At 39.0% G+C, this 17,347-nt stretch overlaps 2 protein-coding genes across 4 annotated transcripts in view; both read right to left on the reverse strand.

The window, feature by feature from the left end:
• Window positions 1–17,347, reverse strand: part of ISM2 (isthmin 2) — a 411,356-nt gene that overhangs the window by 76,856 nt on the left and 317,153 nt on the right. The window lies entirely within an intron of this gene.
• The window catches only part of SPTLC2 (serine palmitoyltransferase long chain base subunit 2), an 88,726-nt gene that overhangs the window by 52,827 nt on the left and 18,552 nt on the right, over window positions 1–17,347 (reverse strand). For both annotated transcript variants that reach the window (XR_012775948.1, XM_075503356.1), the window contains exons 2-6: window positions 16,099–16,293; window positions 7,688–7,842; window positions 6,483–6,631; window positions 6,025–6,149; window positions 1,161–1,254 (exon numbers count right to left, since the gene is read on the reverse strand). Coding sequence is in view for 1 of the 2 variants with exons in the window: in XM_075503356.1 (XP_075359471.1) it covers window positions 1,161–1,254; window positions 6,025–6,149; window positions 6,483–6,631; window positions 7,688–7,842; window positions 16,099–16,293 (718 nt within the window). In the remaining variant the exon portion in view is untranslated. The remainder of the gene's footprint in view (window positions 1–1,160; window positions 1,255–6,024; window positions 6,150–6,482; window positions 6,632–7,687; window positions 7,843–16,098; window positions 16,294–17,347) is intronic.

Consider the following 17,347-nt stretch of genomic DNA (forward strand, 5'->3'; position numbering starts at 1 on the left):
TCTAAATCCTTCTCCTCATACCCAGAACTATGTTAGTCACCAGTGTTCTCTGAAATTCTGGAACCAGATGCAATATTCAGAAGTATGTCTCTACAAATGCAGAAGTTGAATGCAAAGCTTTTGTGATCTTGCCCAGCAATCAAGATTTATGAAGAATTGGGGGGGGGGGGGGGAATCCCTAAGTGTTACAGTAAGCTCTACACTTCTGTGAAGAAAATTATTCAAATGATAGAGAATAAGAATGAGAGAACACAAAAGAAACAATAGGCACAGCAGAGGATCCACTATCAAGTAAGACAAAGAAAGGAAAATAATTGCAGCCACCCAAGCTTTGCTGTCACCACCACACACTTCAAAGAGAGCAAGAGTGGTCATGATCTCGGAGATCAACACTATAAAGAGTATTAGGAGCAGCTGAAGAATGAAGGTGGTGGCTTTACTAATCAAGGACAACCGGGTATCTCTCTCACTGAGAATAAGAGAAGGAAACCCTAAGTATTTTTACTCTGGAAGTTATTCTAAATATCTCCTTTGATGGAAGCTGAAACCAGCAAAGTGAAAATTCTGTGTATTTTGGAAAAAAAAAATACTTAAAGCAAGTAACTCAGTGAAATTAATCTATGCTTCACATCCCAAAAATTCCTTTTGTACTACATTGTACCAATGCATGGCTATCTAGTTTAGCTAGGACATCTGCATTCGTAAGCTTTTGTTACTGTAGGATCATGTCGGCATCTGGCCCTAAAATTAAACTTCCTTATCCCCCAAATTGTAACCTAGACCACTATAAGATTGCATTACTATGTGACACAGACTGTTAGAATAGTCTAACCATGCTGAGCTATCCAAGTAACAAGAAGCCATGTTAAAACACAAGTGCACCTAGACTTGCCAAAGGGCAGCATGTTCCTCTTCACATGCAGAAGATGTAAGCCAGAACAGCTTCAGGATAAAAATGTTATTAGTTGAGACTGAACATATAAAAAAAATATCCAATTCAGGATGATTAAATTCTCAGTAGCAGCAGTCTTCTGACCTTTCAGGTAACCAGCAATTGATTTCCTTGCATGAAATTGGATTTCCAACTACTAGAAGATAGAAGAGATTGTATCTGATCTATAGCATCTGCAGAAAGGCAGAGTCCACCATCTGATACTTACTGTTGTGCTTAAAGATTCGAATAGTTGCTCCTGACAGTCTTGCTCCGAGCACTAGTGATGCATGATTCAGTTCATCACTCAAAATCAGACAGCCCTGAATCAAAAGGGGAAAGAGGAAGATATTGAAAAGGTTATGTTTCACAGCCAAGCACGTAACACCTTTCAGCTCTGAACTGCTTACAGATCATTTAAGAAAAAAAATAAAAATATATTTCCAACATAAATGCAGCTAGTCCAGACAAGACTTGCTAAGAAACTATTTGCAGTCTTAGTATGGCAAATAAAAATACACAACTGCTGTTAATTGAAAGAACTACTTAAGTTTCACCTTTCCCAGAAGTCCTGAATCTGCCTGAATATCTCAAGTTGATGATTAGTACTCATCCTCCTATGCAGCCAGGTAAAACAGAGAGCAGAGCAGCTTGCCGCAGTTTACTCAGCAAGTCTACAGTGGTTCTAGGAAACAGGCCAGTGAAGTCCTAGATTAAAGACCTTATCAAAGTTGCACTATTTCTTACATTAGGAGGTAACCACTGACTAAACCCATGTGTGCTCAGTGGTACCAAAGGGACTAATTTTCCTTAACGAAAAGAACTATTAAGTACTTTGTAGATGGAGGTAACATACAAGAGACAGGAAGTGGAAAACAAAATTGCAGAGTGAAATTGAGAAGTTTTCTGAAGCCATTAAACATTACATTGCATTTGTTTTGCTGTTTCAAAAAAAGGGAAGATATATCCTTGGACAAATATCAAAACAGGATACCTCTGTTTTGAGAGCAGCAATGATTACAGGTCAATAGCTGATATGCTGAACATTCAGTCACAGTGTTATCACTATGGACTACAGGAATGCACATTGGGGGATTAGTTTGCAAGAGCAATAATATTTCTAAATAACCTTGGCCCACTCCAATTACTATGCAAATCTGCTGCAACTCTAGAAGTGACTTTGTTAAGTTAAAAATCAAGAAAGCGTGTAAAGATGCTGAAGATTTGACACTAAGCACATGCTCATTCTATGTTTCTCTATTAACAATTGGTGGAGGGAAGAGTCAAGAACATTTCTTCTCTGCAATGAGAGTTACCAGAAGGGACTGTGAAAAGCATTGCCTACAGTTACACAAGGAGCTGTCACAGTCAACAGGAGTTATTTTCTCCACAATAAAGGAAATTTTGCACTAGAATTGCAACATATCTAGAAATATTCTACATCCTGGGAAAGCTCCAGACTGGTTTTCCCCAGAAACTGCACTAAATCTCAAGTGTTCAAACTGTTGTTACAAGGATTCACACTGCATATTTCAGAGACTTTGGCGTAAGAAGCATGGAAATCTCCAACTAGTGTTCGCTCTTTGGAACTACTATACCAGACAAGGAGTATGTATACTATGTCAGAGGGCATTGCTGTTAAACGCTTCTGTATCAAAACCAGAATATAATAATCCAGTACTCGTACCCTTCTTAAATGGTAGGAAGTAGGAAAAGTGATAGATTAAAAAAAGAGGAAGAAGCGATTAATAGTCTAGAAGGAGCTTCTCCATAAAAACAAGTACGAGCTTTTGGTAGAGAAAGAAGATTTAACAGATCAATGAGCAGCATCTTTTCACCTCCCTGCAACAGAAGCAGACATTCAATTAGGTAAAATAAATTAATTTAATACCAAAGAGGAAGTAAAGTGTCTAGTATTGTCTGCCACTAGAGAGAGAGCAAAGGATCAAAGCCACTGGTACAGTACAGCAATCACTGATGATTATATGTAAAACTGAGTGCTGCTACTACAATGATAAGACTTCAGTTGCATTTATCAGCAAACTTGCATTTCAGAGAGTATCCAGGAGAATACTAACACCAATTGAAGATTACACTACTGGTATCAAGAAAAATATATGCCAGTGAAGACCAGACTTATCAATCCATCCTACAAGGCAGACACGGAAACTGAAGTGAATGCCACCTTTTACCACAAAGTGCTGCATACATGAAGTCTGTAACTCAGTCCTGAGCACTTAATTTCACAAACTAACTATACATGGGAATTAATTTGTTTTTCTTACAACCAAAAAAAGATCCTTCAAGCACCATTGCTCTAACTCCATTATCTAGCCTCTGTCAGTCCAGAGCTATAATGAAAAGCTCTGTGCTAAAGGCAGTACAGAATGCTGTTATTAGCTAGTTACAGTAACTACATTAATGACACTCCAAAACAGGCAAGTTTCAGAGTCTAGCTTAGTATCAAATGGTCTAACAACTTCTGACTATGTAATCCTCAAATCTCACATTATCTATGGTCCAGACTCAGCATACTTGGCAGCCGACAACTTGGTTGTCAACAGCGGGTGTCTCCTGCTGAAAACTGCCAGGTGCAGAAAGACCTGTTTTTAGTGATGCTTTAACAGTGCTGAAATACAACTTTCAGTGTACACCAACTATACCTGTTTTCAGCATCTGCTTAGTAGAAGCTGCTGTTAACAAGGCATAGTGATTAAAGATCAACTAGGTAATGCTGATGAAGCTTTTGAATTCCTTTTGCTGATCAATGCTGATCAGATTATGGGGTAGAGGTGGATCCTAGGATAGTGAAGTCACATTTGTTGCTATTAAAAGAGGATTCAGTAGCAACATAAACCAAGTGCTTAAGGATTCCACAGAGCAAAACCAGAACAGGTGGTCCAGTATTACATATATGAGTAACTTTATTGCAGTGGTTTGTGTTTTAAGCTAATTAAGTTGCAATATAGGTGCCCAGATACAATGCAAATAATCATTAGCTTCAAATCGTATCAGTGACTGTCAAAGAAGCTCCTTCTGGCCAAATGCAGATGCCATTACTGATTATATTTGCCAAACCTCCAAAAATTCGTGTTCCAAGCAGCTTTGCACCTGAAAACGTATGTAGGACATGCAGAGACACACAAACAGTAGTAAAAAAAAAAAAAAAAATGACAGCCCAAGAGTTTAATCAAGCATGGCAGTCCCTGGGCCTTACTGAGGACTCTATCAAAGCACTGCCAAACAGGCTGTGCACATGCTGCCAATTGTGTACTGGGTGGTGCCAGAATTCAGGATTTATGCGAGTCCTTATTTGCAGACAATGAAGAAATCAAGAGCGTAGTGAGAAGCAACTTCAGGCAGCCAAAAAAAGCATTCAGTGAACGTTCTGAACTGTGAAATGGTTCATTTGACAAGAACTCTTTTCTTCAGAAGAGAGCGTTTTCTATTTGGAGCGTTCACCTGAGTATAAGGGCACTTCTAGTGTTATGAGGCAGAAGCTTCTTACTACTGGAAATAAAGTGCACAAAAACTAAGTATGCTCATTACTAAACACAGTACAGACTGCTGTATCCATTTATGAAGAGTAAATGTGCAAGTTATGTGCATGAAAACGGGTATGTTACATGCCTTGTAATTTACCGTTCGGATTCTCTCAATGGTTGTAAAAACTGTTAAAGTTCAAATGTGAAAACTAAGGAGCAGAGTAAGGTGTCTCAAGGGTATTCTCTTAAGGTATTAAAGATATACAGTGGGATCCACATACACAGAAAAAAAGATTGAGTAACTCTGCAGTAATGGGCATTTTGTACTGACTTACAACAGACAGAATTCTACTTAAATGTATCTGACCACATGTGTTCTGAATCCGAAAGGTCTCACAGAAATCATGAATCATTTTTCTGTTGAAGATAAAATCGGGGAGATGTGGGAAGACAAAGAGCAGAAAGATGCAAGTAAAAGATACGTCAGGAGTAACAGAAGTTGTTCAAAATCATAGCACTGCAGAGGTATTTGACTCCAGAAAGACTAGATTTTAAACACTGAATTTCTCTCTGGCATCAGACTCAAAAACGTCTTTCATTATGGAAAGCATCTGATATTTCAAACTTAACAGACCAAAAGAAAAGAGGCATTATGTAGACAGTGCTGCTTCATTGTTACAAATAAAATAGCACACAGAAAGACACTACAACTAGTCAAGAAGAGATTCACCAGGAGGAAAACTTGCCAGGAAGAACAAGACAGCAATTTTATAATCTGTAGATATCACAAGTAGAAGAATTTACAAAGTGATCTCAGGAAGTGGAAAAATAAATAAATGGAATAAAGGGAAAATAATTCATTACATAGGGACAAAGAATTCCAATAGGCTAGTAGTATTAGACTAACAGTGAATCATTTTCAGAAAGAGGAAACAGTTCCAGTACTTGCACTATTTTACTCTAAGTAGGAGCTAAGAGAACATATAATTTGCATCAGAAGATTCAAACAAAGAGCTCTCCTCTGTTTCATTTTCCAATAACTAAAAAACCCATCATTTGAGATGCAGGACACTCAGGCTGCACTATGTACTGTTTCATGGGGCACTCAGTAGACATCTTTACATTTGACCTTGTTTCTCTCAAATAGCTTTTCTACTAGGATTTTGCTCCTTCAAAGGAAGGATTTTTCAGCTGTCACTCAAAGATAATAAATCCTGTATGTACCAACATGCAATTCGGCTTATCTGTGTGTCTCACTGACACAGTCACTTCTTAGTGTCTCAAGAGCATCAAAATACCTTCAGCCAATCAGCCTGTTAATCAGCCACCATTTCATACACTAATGAGTAGCCTGAGGAAGCAAGCCTTAACATGCTAGGCTCTCTCTCAGAAAGAGGGCAAGATCTGGACTGCTACTGGTCCCATGGATGCTGTTTCCCGAGAAGATTTTTGCAAAGGTTAGAGATGTGTACTGTGACCTATAGTTTCCATACAGAATATCTCCAGGGGTTGCCACCGAAGAAAAACAAAACCAAACAAGTAGCTTTTCGAAAACCCAACCAGCAGAATCTTTGTTAGATGAGCTTTTGCCAGTGATTGAAGCCATACCTTGCCAACTAAAGCAGGAATGTTCATAGAGTTGGTTGCAAACCCCATTCCATATGCCATTGCAGATTCCACACCTAGGAACCTGGCAACTAGCTTTTCCAGCTCCTCATGTTTGTCCAAGTTTCCTGCACATAAAACAAATGAGAAATTCAGAGTGAGGAGAAGCTTTCACTATTGCTATATTCTATGAGAAGAATTTCCACCAACCAGGCTGCTCTTTATTTAAAGGCCCATAAAGGAACACTGAAAAAAAAATATATATGAAAACGTAAGTGAGCCAGCTGCTGTGCCATGCAAACTAAACCCAGCAAGTCAATTTGTCTTCACTAAAGTAAAAGCTTCTTTATTGATTAGTCTAAAGTTCAAAAGCTGGAACAAGTAATGTTTCAAAGACCTGCTATCAGATTACAGACTTTGAAACATACATTCAGGGAACATCCTATCTTGCTCCAACTTACCCATCTCCTGCCTAGTGCTGCACACCCCAGCTCCATACTGGGACAGAACTTTAGCTGCTGCTTCTTGGCAAGTCCCAGCCTTCTGTGCAAATCCAAGGTAGTTGTAGGAACCCATATTAATAATGTCCTTTATCACTCTCCCCGTGTACCTGTATTTTAAAAACACCGCAAGTTAGGACACCCACAATTAAAAAAATTTAACTACACCAGAAGATTCTTATTTCAGTTTCCTAGAATATACAATGAAGGGTTAAAAAAAAAAATCAATAGAACCAACCATTAAATTATTTCAGTACTGCCCCTCATCAACAAACTGAAATTATCAGTGAAAAAGATGCTTTCCCTACCTATCTTACGGTCTCAAACTAGTTCCCAGAAGAGTTTACATTAGAAGGTGAATTTGCTATCATATCTGAAATTGCTTGAAGCTTCTCAAGCCATTTGTTGTTTCTCTGACATGTCCCCCCTCCATCCCAGAAACATACAACTTTCTTTTTAATTACAAAATAAGATCTCTAGATCAATTAACTTGGCAGCCCCTCAAGCAGGATATCCTCTAACCACAGAACGGAAACACATCTGGCACTGCTGTGCTAACAATACGTGAGAAGGAGATTAAGGAAGTTTAGCGGAACAAAAGTTTTAATTATTTTGCCCTTGAAAGCCAAGGAGAGACATGACTAGTTTCACCAAGTACTGTGCTGCAAACCTCTTCACATCAAACTTGTGATGTCATTTCCAATTTGTAAAAATCCTTGTCCTTGCATTTCTGATTTTGTTTCTACAAACTACTTCAGTTCTGACTCAAAACAATCGTGTTAAATTCAGTTTCAGGCAGCAACATTTACTTCAAGTGTCAGGACTGATTCTAAATCAAGAGAAAGTCACAAATAGCAGTGCAATCCAAAGTATCTACTCCAGATTCTGGTCATCACACACAACAGTTTTAATTTTATTATAGGCATGTGCCCATGAAATCTTAACACAATCAGGAACCTGAGTAAGTAGCCAGAAGACTATACACAAATAATCACCTTGGTGGTCAGATGTGTTTCAAAAGAGCAAAATTCATCGAGTCAAGCCGCTGGAAAGCTCAAAACAAGCACAATTCACTGCTCCTTTAACCTCAAAGCCTGCAACTTGCTCTTATAGACCCTCTACTTAAAAGACAGTTGTTGGAAGCCTTTTTTTCAATTTTGACTCACGTGAATGTCCAGTTATAGTCATGTGAAACTCTCTCCATCATGTCCACTTTGGCCCCTGGCACACTGCAGATTGGACGGTTCCAGCTGTCCCTAATGCGCATGTAGAGGTTTCTGTTGTAGAAATTTTCAAAGTCCTGGTACAATGGGACAAAGTCCTGAAACACATCAAAAGCACTTACAGTAAAAGGAAAATATATATTACAGCAAACTAGGAATAAGAAGAATAAGTTGTTTCTGTCATTTGGGTGTAATTTATAAATGAAAAAAAAGCAAGAAAACTCAAGAAGTTAAGACAGTTCTTCATCGCAAGCCAATTCCACCCAAAGTGTTTTTAATCCTGGAAATGCATGCCAGTACAAAATTATTTGAAGGTGAGACAGCAGCAAAACTGAAGAGATTTATCTGCTAGTGCAAAATCCATCTGCTAGATGTGATTTCCAAACTTTTTCAACCTGCAAATCTACCATGCCCCCAAGATTTCCTCAACAGTAGGTGCTTATTTGTATATAACTTAAGTAGCTCATAGAATCTAAAAGCCATCAACCACAACTAGAAAATCATGGCATTAGGTCATGCTTCGAGTTAGAAAGCCTCAAAGAATTCTAACGTATAGGAGAGGGAGTGCTGCAAGCAACACAGAAACTGAATTGGGAGTGCCTAATGACACAATGAGGTCTTGTTCTCTGAACTCAACCGGGACTTGAAATACCTTGGCTCTCTTGCCAGCTCTTGCTGGATGGTTGAGGAGAGCACCTCTCTCGAAACATACAGTAACCCCCTTCGTGCAATGCATGGCCATATAATCTTTGCAAGAGATTCGTATTCAGCCTTCAGAGTTAAGCAGAGCAAGGGAACATGCAATTGCTTTTTGGCACCAAACTATGCATTGCTCTACTGAATACACAAAGAATTTGAAAACTGAGGTACTCTGCTGTATTTTATTCTGTACGTAAGAAATACATTTAATATAGCAGCACTAGCATTATTACAGAGATTACCGTTAGAACCTTCCACAATTTTTTGTTCTGAATCTGAGCTAGTAAGCTACATTATGGCACCTCTCTCCTGCACAGCTTATTGGCACTTAAGTCCCACAGGATTTCTTTGCATGAGCATTTCCTGAATTCTAGCTTCCCTTCCAATGTTTTTCAGGAAAAGTAAGTGACTGTCTTGAATGGATAACACACAAGAATGTCAAACTAACTGTGACAGCAAGGACCTCTGACTACTCAAGAACATTTTCTTTCTGGCCTACTTAAAGTGTTCCAAAGTCATGAGATATCCTTATTACTATTCAATTAAAAGGAAGTTTGACATTCAGTAGTGATAAAAAAGCATAATTCATTTGCTACTGGGGGGGGGAGTGGGGAAGTGCCTTTTTAATAATCTACAAAAGGAAAATGTAGAACTTATGACAAAGGTTAGAGCCAGCATAGCATTTCTTCCTGTTTTTCACAAGAGAAATGTAAACATGGTGAGACGCATTTTATTTTTGGTGACAGGATAAGCAAGACAGAATATCTGTCTGACCATACATTACGGTGCCTGACACTTGTACCACTGAAGTAAAACTGGGAGCATTTATGCCAGCTTTTTAATAACAACTCAAATAAATGGGCACTGACAAGTTTTTACTTAACAATGCTCGCCTGCAGGAAGAGTACTTTTTTCTTTACCTTCCTATTTTAATGATTTAACAACTTTGTCCTTTCAGTTTGGAGTAGAGGAACCATCTAGGTCCATCCTTTTGCATCCTCGTCCCAGCAGTGGCACGGGAAAGACAGAGCCCAAAAGTGCCACCTTCTAAACAGATGTAGTTGCACCTAAGCCCCCTTCTGATTTGCCTGTGCATAATGATGTGCCCAAAAGGCAAAAAGATATTAATTTTCATCATTTCAACTATGGAAAAACAAACCAAATTTAGCCAGTGTTCACTCCTCCAGGGAATCACAAGTATGTCCTTTCTCAGCAAAGACAGACAGCGGGAACAAGATTTCTGTGAGCTAAGATGCACAGAAGGGCAATTATTTCTTCCATGTTCCTCTACTTAAGTATAGTTTTGCATTATTTCAGATGTGCTGGGTCTTCTCTGAAGGCTCTTTGTCAAGAGGGGTTAACAGGGGTAGTAGGTCAGCTAATACAAAGCTGTAATCCCCTAGAAAATCATTAGGTTTCTGAAGCAGCTACAAAGCTCTATCCTTCCTCGACTTCAGTGTCTCGCGTTGTTCCAGGCAGAAAGTGGGTTTCAAGACTGAATCACTAACAAACTGGTCACTTACAATGGAGAAAAATATTGACAAATGCATTCAAGAACTTCCTTCATATACAAAAAGTTATATAGCTACTGTACTCTATTACAAAGTGGTTATATGCATGAGAGTACTTGTACCAATATACTAAGAATATCCCGATTCACGACACCAAATTGAAATAATTATCTACAAGTGTCTGAAACTCTCTGCTACATCATTTGTAGAGGGGTGGGGGAAGTGAGAAGATCAAAAAGAAACTCTGGCACATTAGAAGATCAATACTTGAGGGACTTGTACTTGTTATGTCTAATTATAATCTACTGAGATTCTGTTAAGCATTTTCAACTCCATTTAACCATCTTTGCATGATAATTCAGCTTTGCAGTAGCTATTCAAGCACACTAACTACGTGACCCAGGAAACAATTGAGATTTTAGCCAAGGTTCTTGTCTAGGAGCCAAGACTGGAAATGAGTCATTATACCAACTCAAGCAGGTATGCCTGGCCTGATACAGTCCAAACTCACCTCAGATTACTGATTAGATAGAGCATGTTTTATTTTGAAACCCAAGCTGACAAAGCAGGAAGAGTAACAAGCTCAACTGGTGAAATAAAGTCAATCACACACAACAGATGGACACCACCAAGACATATAATGCAAGTATGATCTTACAAGCCAACAGTATAACTAAGTTTAAAGTCATTAAACTGTGAAGTAGAGAAGTTCTCTGAACCGAATGGGTTATGATAAGGAAAAAAGGTGTCTTAAAAGTCAACACTAATTCAAGGAACAAATTATGGGTAAGGGAATTAAGGTCTAATATGGCACACTAGCCTTAGTTTTGGGGAGTACCGAACTGTAAGATTATAGCAAAGGGCTCTACGTGAGACATCAGCTCAATGCCAGCCCCTTTGTTGTCTGTCCCACCCCCTCAGTAAACCACCCTCCAGTAGCTCTTATCAGAAAGTTCCTGGAATAGGACAGGCAGGAAATGGTATTTTGGCAGAAATCAAAACTGGATTGTCTATTTCCTCAGTAATCCTAATCCCACCAAGAGGTTCTCATGACCCATGCAATCCGAGAACACAAAAAAGAGAAATGGTAGGGATATCGTGCCTTTATACTGGTACTGACTTTTGGAGTTTGAGAGCCCTCTTTTGGAGCTAGCATACAGGACCAGACAGTTTGCCTGGTTGTTTTGGGAGTTGTTTTTTTCGTTTGTTTGTGTCCTGTCCTGTGTGTCCCCCCCCCCATCTTTCTACAGTGGGGCATTTCAGATGGACAGTAGAGAGGGCAGTACACCAAACAGACCACTTGAATTCCTCATGGAAATTAAACATTTTCAATCTTTGAACCAAGAAGAAACATATGGGGAGGGCGGGGGGACGAAATCTATCAATCCATACTATTTCAAATTTTTGGCACATGCAGCCACCATGCTGTGCTGCAACAGTGTCCTACTGCTAGAAGCAATCACTATCACCTTTAAATGGCCTTCAGAGCTTATTGTTATTTTTCCATCAAGTTCTCATCCTATTTCAGATCCAACACTCTTTCTAGCCATAACAGACCCTAAGAATCAGCCTGAGATGGAACAGCTTCATTTGGAGGAAAAATATTCTAGGAGTGAGTTGATTCTTTGAGCAATCTTCAGAGTAAGCACAGTCAAACAACTGCAAAGGTTATACTGTTTCCAAAGGAGGGAAGAAAAGCAGCATGTTCTTCCATTTGAATTCATATGAACATGGAGCTAAGAAATCCTAAACAGCTCCATTCCTGTCAATTTAAGCCTAGAACACATCCCCTATTAGTAAGGTGATGCTTGATGAAGAAACCTAAGTACTAGTGGTCTCCCAGAAGCCTGAAAGGCATAGCAATTTCAAGAAAGAGCAAAACAAGGGAAGAATAAAATTCTCCCTTGATCTGCAGCACCTTAGCATAGCTGATTTGGGTATTCAAGATTTCATCATACTGTAAATTAATACTACAACAAGTGAAGGTCATAATGAGAGCTTTGTAACCATTAGCTTGGGGCACAGTGACATGCAAATGCAGTGATTATGCTGCTTTTAGAGCCAAGTTTTCACAGGGTTGCACCTAAGCTAACAAATGGAGCCATGAGCACCAGCAGGCTTATTTGCAACTCACATAATGCATTCCCTGATAATACAAAACTGATTCTTGAATGGAAATCAAATAGACAATTGCAATAAATTTCAGGCTTCTAAAAGGAAGCAGAAGGACTAGTTCCATCTCAGTGCTACATGAGTCAAGAAAAAGTGGAGCAATAACTGTGGGTAGCCTTTATACCATGAGGAGGCCTCTGATGAGCTATACAGATGCCAAGACAACATTGAGCAAAAGACTCCAGTTTACTGCCCCCGAGACACTCCTACACCTGGATTCCTGTGAACAAATGTTTGAAAACCCCAGATGCTAGAAGCATGTCCTAACTGGGCAAGCTACTGAGCATGAAGAGGTATGTTAGAGTTACTGGCCCCATTTGCACAATTGCTCCTGTATACAAAATGTACAAAGGTAACCAACAGGCAAATCAGACCAGAAAAAAGGTACAAGTGATTTTTATCCTGCCTATAAAATCCTACAAGCATTTTGCAGATGTAACTATATTGTATGACCAGACATTACATTAAATTGGGTGTTCATAAATTGAATCCAGAATAATTGAGAATTGTTAATCTTGCTGCCTACCCATGCCTAAAACAGACTGATAATGCTTCAGAGAGGATGTGCTACACAACACTGGTTTCCAGGAAAAGCCCAGCTGGATACATTTTAAACAAAGCCAAACCACATCAGACTATTTCCTGGAAATCACTACTAGCAAAGCCTGTCCCTTTTCACCCTTGTGTTCCAATGATGAGTGAATATTAGGTTTTCCTGGAATCATTAATTTAAATGCAAGGCTCTAATAAATTCCAGGGAATTTACCCACTGTCAGAGACAGTGCCAATATATAGACCTGTTGGAAAGCCTGCACTTTAAGTTAGTTTGGTCACTCAGTTTCTAGTTCTGAGGCGCAGACTAAGATTACAATATTAAGTGACAATTTAAGGAAGGATTTGCTCTACTGAAATAAATTGCCCTCCAAAACACACAAAAACTGAAGGTGGCTTTTTTTGTGTTTGTCTATATTTTGGACCTAAGTTTACGTTAAGCTTTTTACTGTGATCACCTTCAGAAACACACCACAGAAAATCCACATACTTCAATTCCATGACTTTCAGGCCAAGTTCATTCAGTCTGTTATGAAATACTTCCTCGTGCTACGTAATTTCATTTTGCTCACAAAGCAGGTTGTCACACACTGTTCAGCTACATAGCTACTCCCACTGCCTTTGCTTCAAGCTTCTCACCTAAGCAATTATGAACTATTTCAAAAAGCTAAAGCTAAGCCTTTTGCTTGATACTTAAGAAAATTATAATCATCTAGTTGGCTCTTTAGAATTTAAATAATAGAAGTGTTATTTTCCACACAGAGGTCACAAATCTGCCAGAGACTACCCCAGGGTAACCGCAGGGCTCCTCCGATTTGCATGTATTAATTAAAAAAAAAAGCGTGAGTTGAGCCTTCTCTGCACACTGTTATCTGCATTCCCTTACCAAAAGATGATTGGGCTGTCAGCCAGCAGCTTGAGATTCAAATATTTGAAAATCATGAGAAACTGTTTCAAAACAAGTCATTGAGCACCCCCACCCCCGCACCAAAATAAAACCTGGCTCCCCCACTAGGTACACTGGAACGTGCTCTCATCAATTCATTTGCAGGCAAACAAAGCTTAAAGCAGCAAAGTGTGAGGATAAGTACTGTATGTTCTAGACCTCACATGATCACTTTTCTATTTGTCCAATATCAGAAATAGCTATTCCAACCTAAGCACTAAAAACATGATTTGGGGAAGTACACTAGGCTGAGATTTCTTCAACACCAAAACTTTTTTAAACAGGATTTCCTATTTTTCATTCTTACGCAATATTCACTGGCACTTCTTATTAGCTCCATCCACAGACATCCTATGCACAAAACAAAACCAGAATACATGCATCTTGTCCCTGCAAGCCATGACCAACACACAAACTCAAAGGTTTTCAATTCAACTGTCCGGGAGGTATACTTGTTAAGGAAATGTCTTTCAGGGTAAGATGCAATGCTAAGTGAATTTATAAAAAATTTCAAGGCTAAATTTTTTTAGAACTTGGGTAATCAGTTGCTAACAAACTCTGTGCTTCAACATCCTCTGTGACAATCTTTACTGAGAGCCTAATATCAATAATGTATTCCCAAATTAGACCTACTGCCTGAGGTCCTCTTTTTCCACACTCTCATATAAGTGTCATGACTGCTCCCACAGAAAAGGACTCCTGTAAGAAGTCTTGCACCTTACACACTGGTAACAGAACAAGCATTTCACAAAAACTGTGAAACAGAAATATACTAGAAACAGAAATATACTGTGAAACAGAAATATACTAGAGTATAGTTACTCTATACTAGAGTATACAGTAACTGCACCAACATTTCATTTACCCCTTATAATCCTCAAGTACCATCAGTACAGACCAATATTTAAACCTGTATTCTAATGTCTTGGTAGATTTCTGCAACTGTTTGTTCTCTTCTGTATCAACTTCTAATTTACACACAGAAAAATACAAGGGTATCATGTTCTCAGGTGACATAAACCACAGTAACTCAAATGACATTAATGAACGCATCAAGTTTCAAGCTGAGATTTAGCCAGCAATCCTTATTCGGATATTGTAACTGTTAAAAGGGATCCAAGATTTTTACTTCCAGACTCCAGAAGTCAGAACTGGAAACAGTGTAAATTTAAACTCCTGTACTTTTAACCAATATGAAATACCTATTACTCATTAAACTCCTATGAGACTTTCTATTTTGGAATTAGGTGCCTTACTACGAATCAGCTTAATTCCACCTCACAATGCTCACACAAAGAAACTACTGTGAAGTAATTTTAGGCATTGGTTAGTTTACTGCATTTTAGCTAATCTACCATATGATGACATGCACTTTACTCCAGTGCTGCCTCTAAAAAGAGCCTCCAAAGAAGCCTTCCTTTTTTTTCCACCCATCGTTCCCCCCCCCACCCCCGATTATTTGTTTGCATTAATAAGATGCCCTTCCTGCCCCCCCTATTTTCTGCTAGCCAAGTGCTTGAAGAGAACCAGAAACCAGCAACTGGAAAACAAACTCCCTTAACATTTTATAGGCCAGATTGGCTCCCCAGAGCAGTTGAGAAAAACAGAACACCGGTCAGCAAGCGTAAGCCAATTCACTCCACCATTGGAGCAAAGCTCACTGGTATTCACACTGTGCTAAGAGGGCTCACGCTAAGAGTTAGCAGGAAATAGCTTGTGAACTGCAAGTTTAAGCAGTAGCTTTCTTAACAGTAATTAATTCCTGTGGGGAATAAAGGTTTCTAAAAGTATTTTACAACTGCTCAAAATTAGGATTATCTATTCCAGACTAACTGCTAAAGCAGGCAGGACTTTTCTGGTAACAGAAGCTTTTGTGAATAGGTCTTATTATGAATTAATTATTTTTAATTGCCATCAGTGAGTCAGGAGTCAGTACCTCAGATTACTCACCAGCTAACATGCTAGTGTTCTGGACTCCAGATGAATTTAAAGTCATCCAGATTGTGCTCTGGTTCTCATCCACAAGCTTTTCTTTGCAGCTGCTTAGGCTAAAGAGAATTAATAGCATGCTTCCAAATCAAAACACAGCCACCAGAGCAGCATCAGAAAGCCTCCTGCTGCTGTCAAACCAGATCCTTTGATAAGCATTTCTTTGGCTGGTGATGCTGGCATATGCAGTCTCTCTTCCCCAAACCCTTGTTTCTGCAGCTGGGGCATCTCTCAGCATGTTGATATAACTGTTGATGCAACTTTGCAGTGAACCAGATGAGAGAACTGCTCCACCAAAAAATAAGCCAACTAAAAGAAACATTATTTTGCTTAACGACACAGCAGTATTAGCATAATATTTGGGGCATTCAGAAGACAAGGAAAACAGCAGAAAACTTTGAACAACACTGCTTCTGCTAAAGAAATGCTCTAGCTATAGCCTCAGCCACATCATTTCCCACTGATCATTATTTCCCAGTGGTTACCTTTTGTTCTTCTCTTTCTGTTGCATTTTGACACTTCTCGATCTTCCACTGCCGCATGAAATCTCGCAGATATCCAAAGAGAGTGAGAACACCATAGCCTACGTAGGTCAGCACAGCAACCAGCATTGGTGTTTCTTCAAAAGCTTCATTGAAAGGCCTTTTGTATAATCCTCCATTGTGCACAATGTGATTTACCTATAGTAAAAATTTAAAGAGAGGCAGTTGTGAGACATTAATTCAAGAAATGACAGATACACATTTCAGAGTAGTCCCTGGCCCTCCGATTAGCCATAAGCTCTGCACCCCCCCCACCCAGCTCAAAGAACTTCCAGCTAGGTTCAGCCATTACTGATAAATACTGTCAGTCTCCATATACGAGGTTGCTAAGCTGTTGATAACCAAAGTCACAGTTACCAATTCAGTGCAGTTTAATCTAACACCTCATTAAAGTTCCTTAGCTTGCGAAGCTACATAGAGGGCATTGCTTACATCCAGGCCAACCAAAATGAAAAAACTGCCTTCCCCCTTCACCAGGAACTGGGTAGGCACAAATAACAGAACAGTGAGGCTTCCTGGGCTCACTACATGGAAAAACAAAATAGAATTGAATTGTTTTATTAATCTAAACAATGTATTCTCAGGATTATGAGAATTGAAAAAGTAACTGGAAAATATCAAAATAGACTCAACTTTGGAAGCCTATATTAGTGTAACAAAATAAGCATAATTATGTGTCTCCATAGCCGTTAGCCTAAAGATGCTGATGTAAACACTGTACTCATCCATGAGGTGGACATGACACCACAGACAAAAAAGTCATTGTATACATGGTCTCAACATTGCATATATGTCAGCACACAGAACAAAGCAAGGCTTTCTGCATAAAATCCACACTAAAAGTCACCTTGCTACTTACATACCATCTCCTGAAGATAAGAGCTTGACTAGTTGTATAATACATGTGCACGTCCATCTCAAGTACAATTACTATAATACATAATATTTGTGACTATTACAGAAAAACTTCACAGCTACAAGGCAAAGTCTCACTCAGCACTGGGGGGAAAAACATCATGGTTTTAACTAGACTACTTGTTCAAAGAATTAAGTTAAAGATCAGATCTCAAAAGTCAATGTATCAAAACATAGAAACCCAGCCATTAGATACAAATTGCTATCTGTATTCCTAAAAGTTATAGAATAGCTACCCTATAATAGAATAGCTACGTGTGAAAGAACACTCTCCAAG

The sequence above is a fragment of the Mycteria americana genome, chromosome 5 (assembly GCF_035582795.1).
Source record: "Mycteria americana isolate JAX WOST 10 ecotype Jacksonville Zoo and Gardens chromosome 5, USCA_MyAme_1.0, whole genome shotgun sequence".
Classification (NCBI taxonomy): domain Eukaryota; kingdom Metazoa; phylum Chordata; class Aves; order Ciconiiformes; family Ciconiidae; genus Mycteria; species Mycteria americana.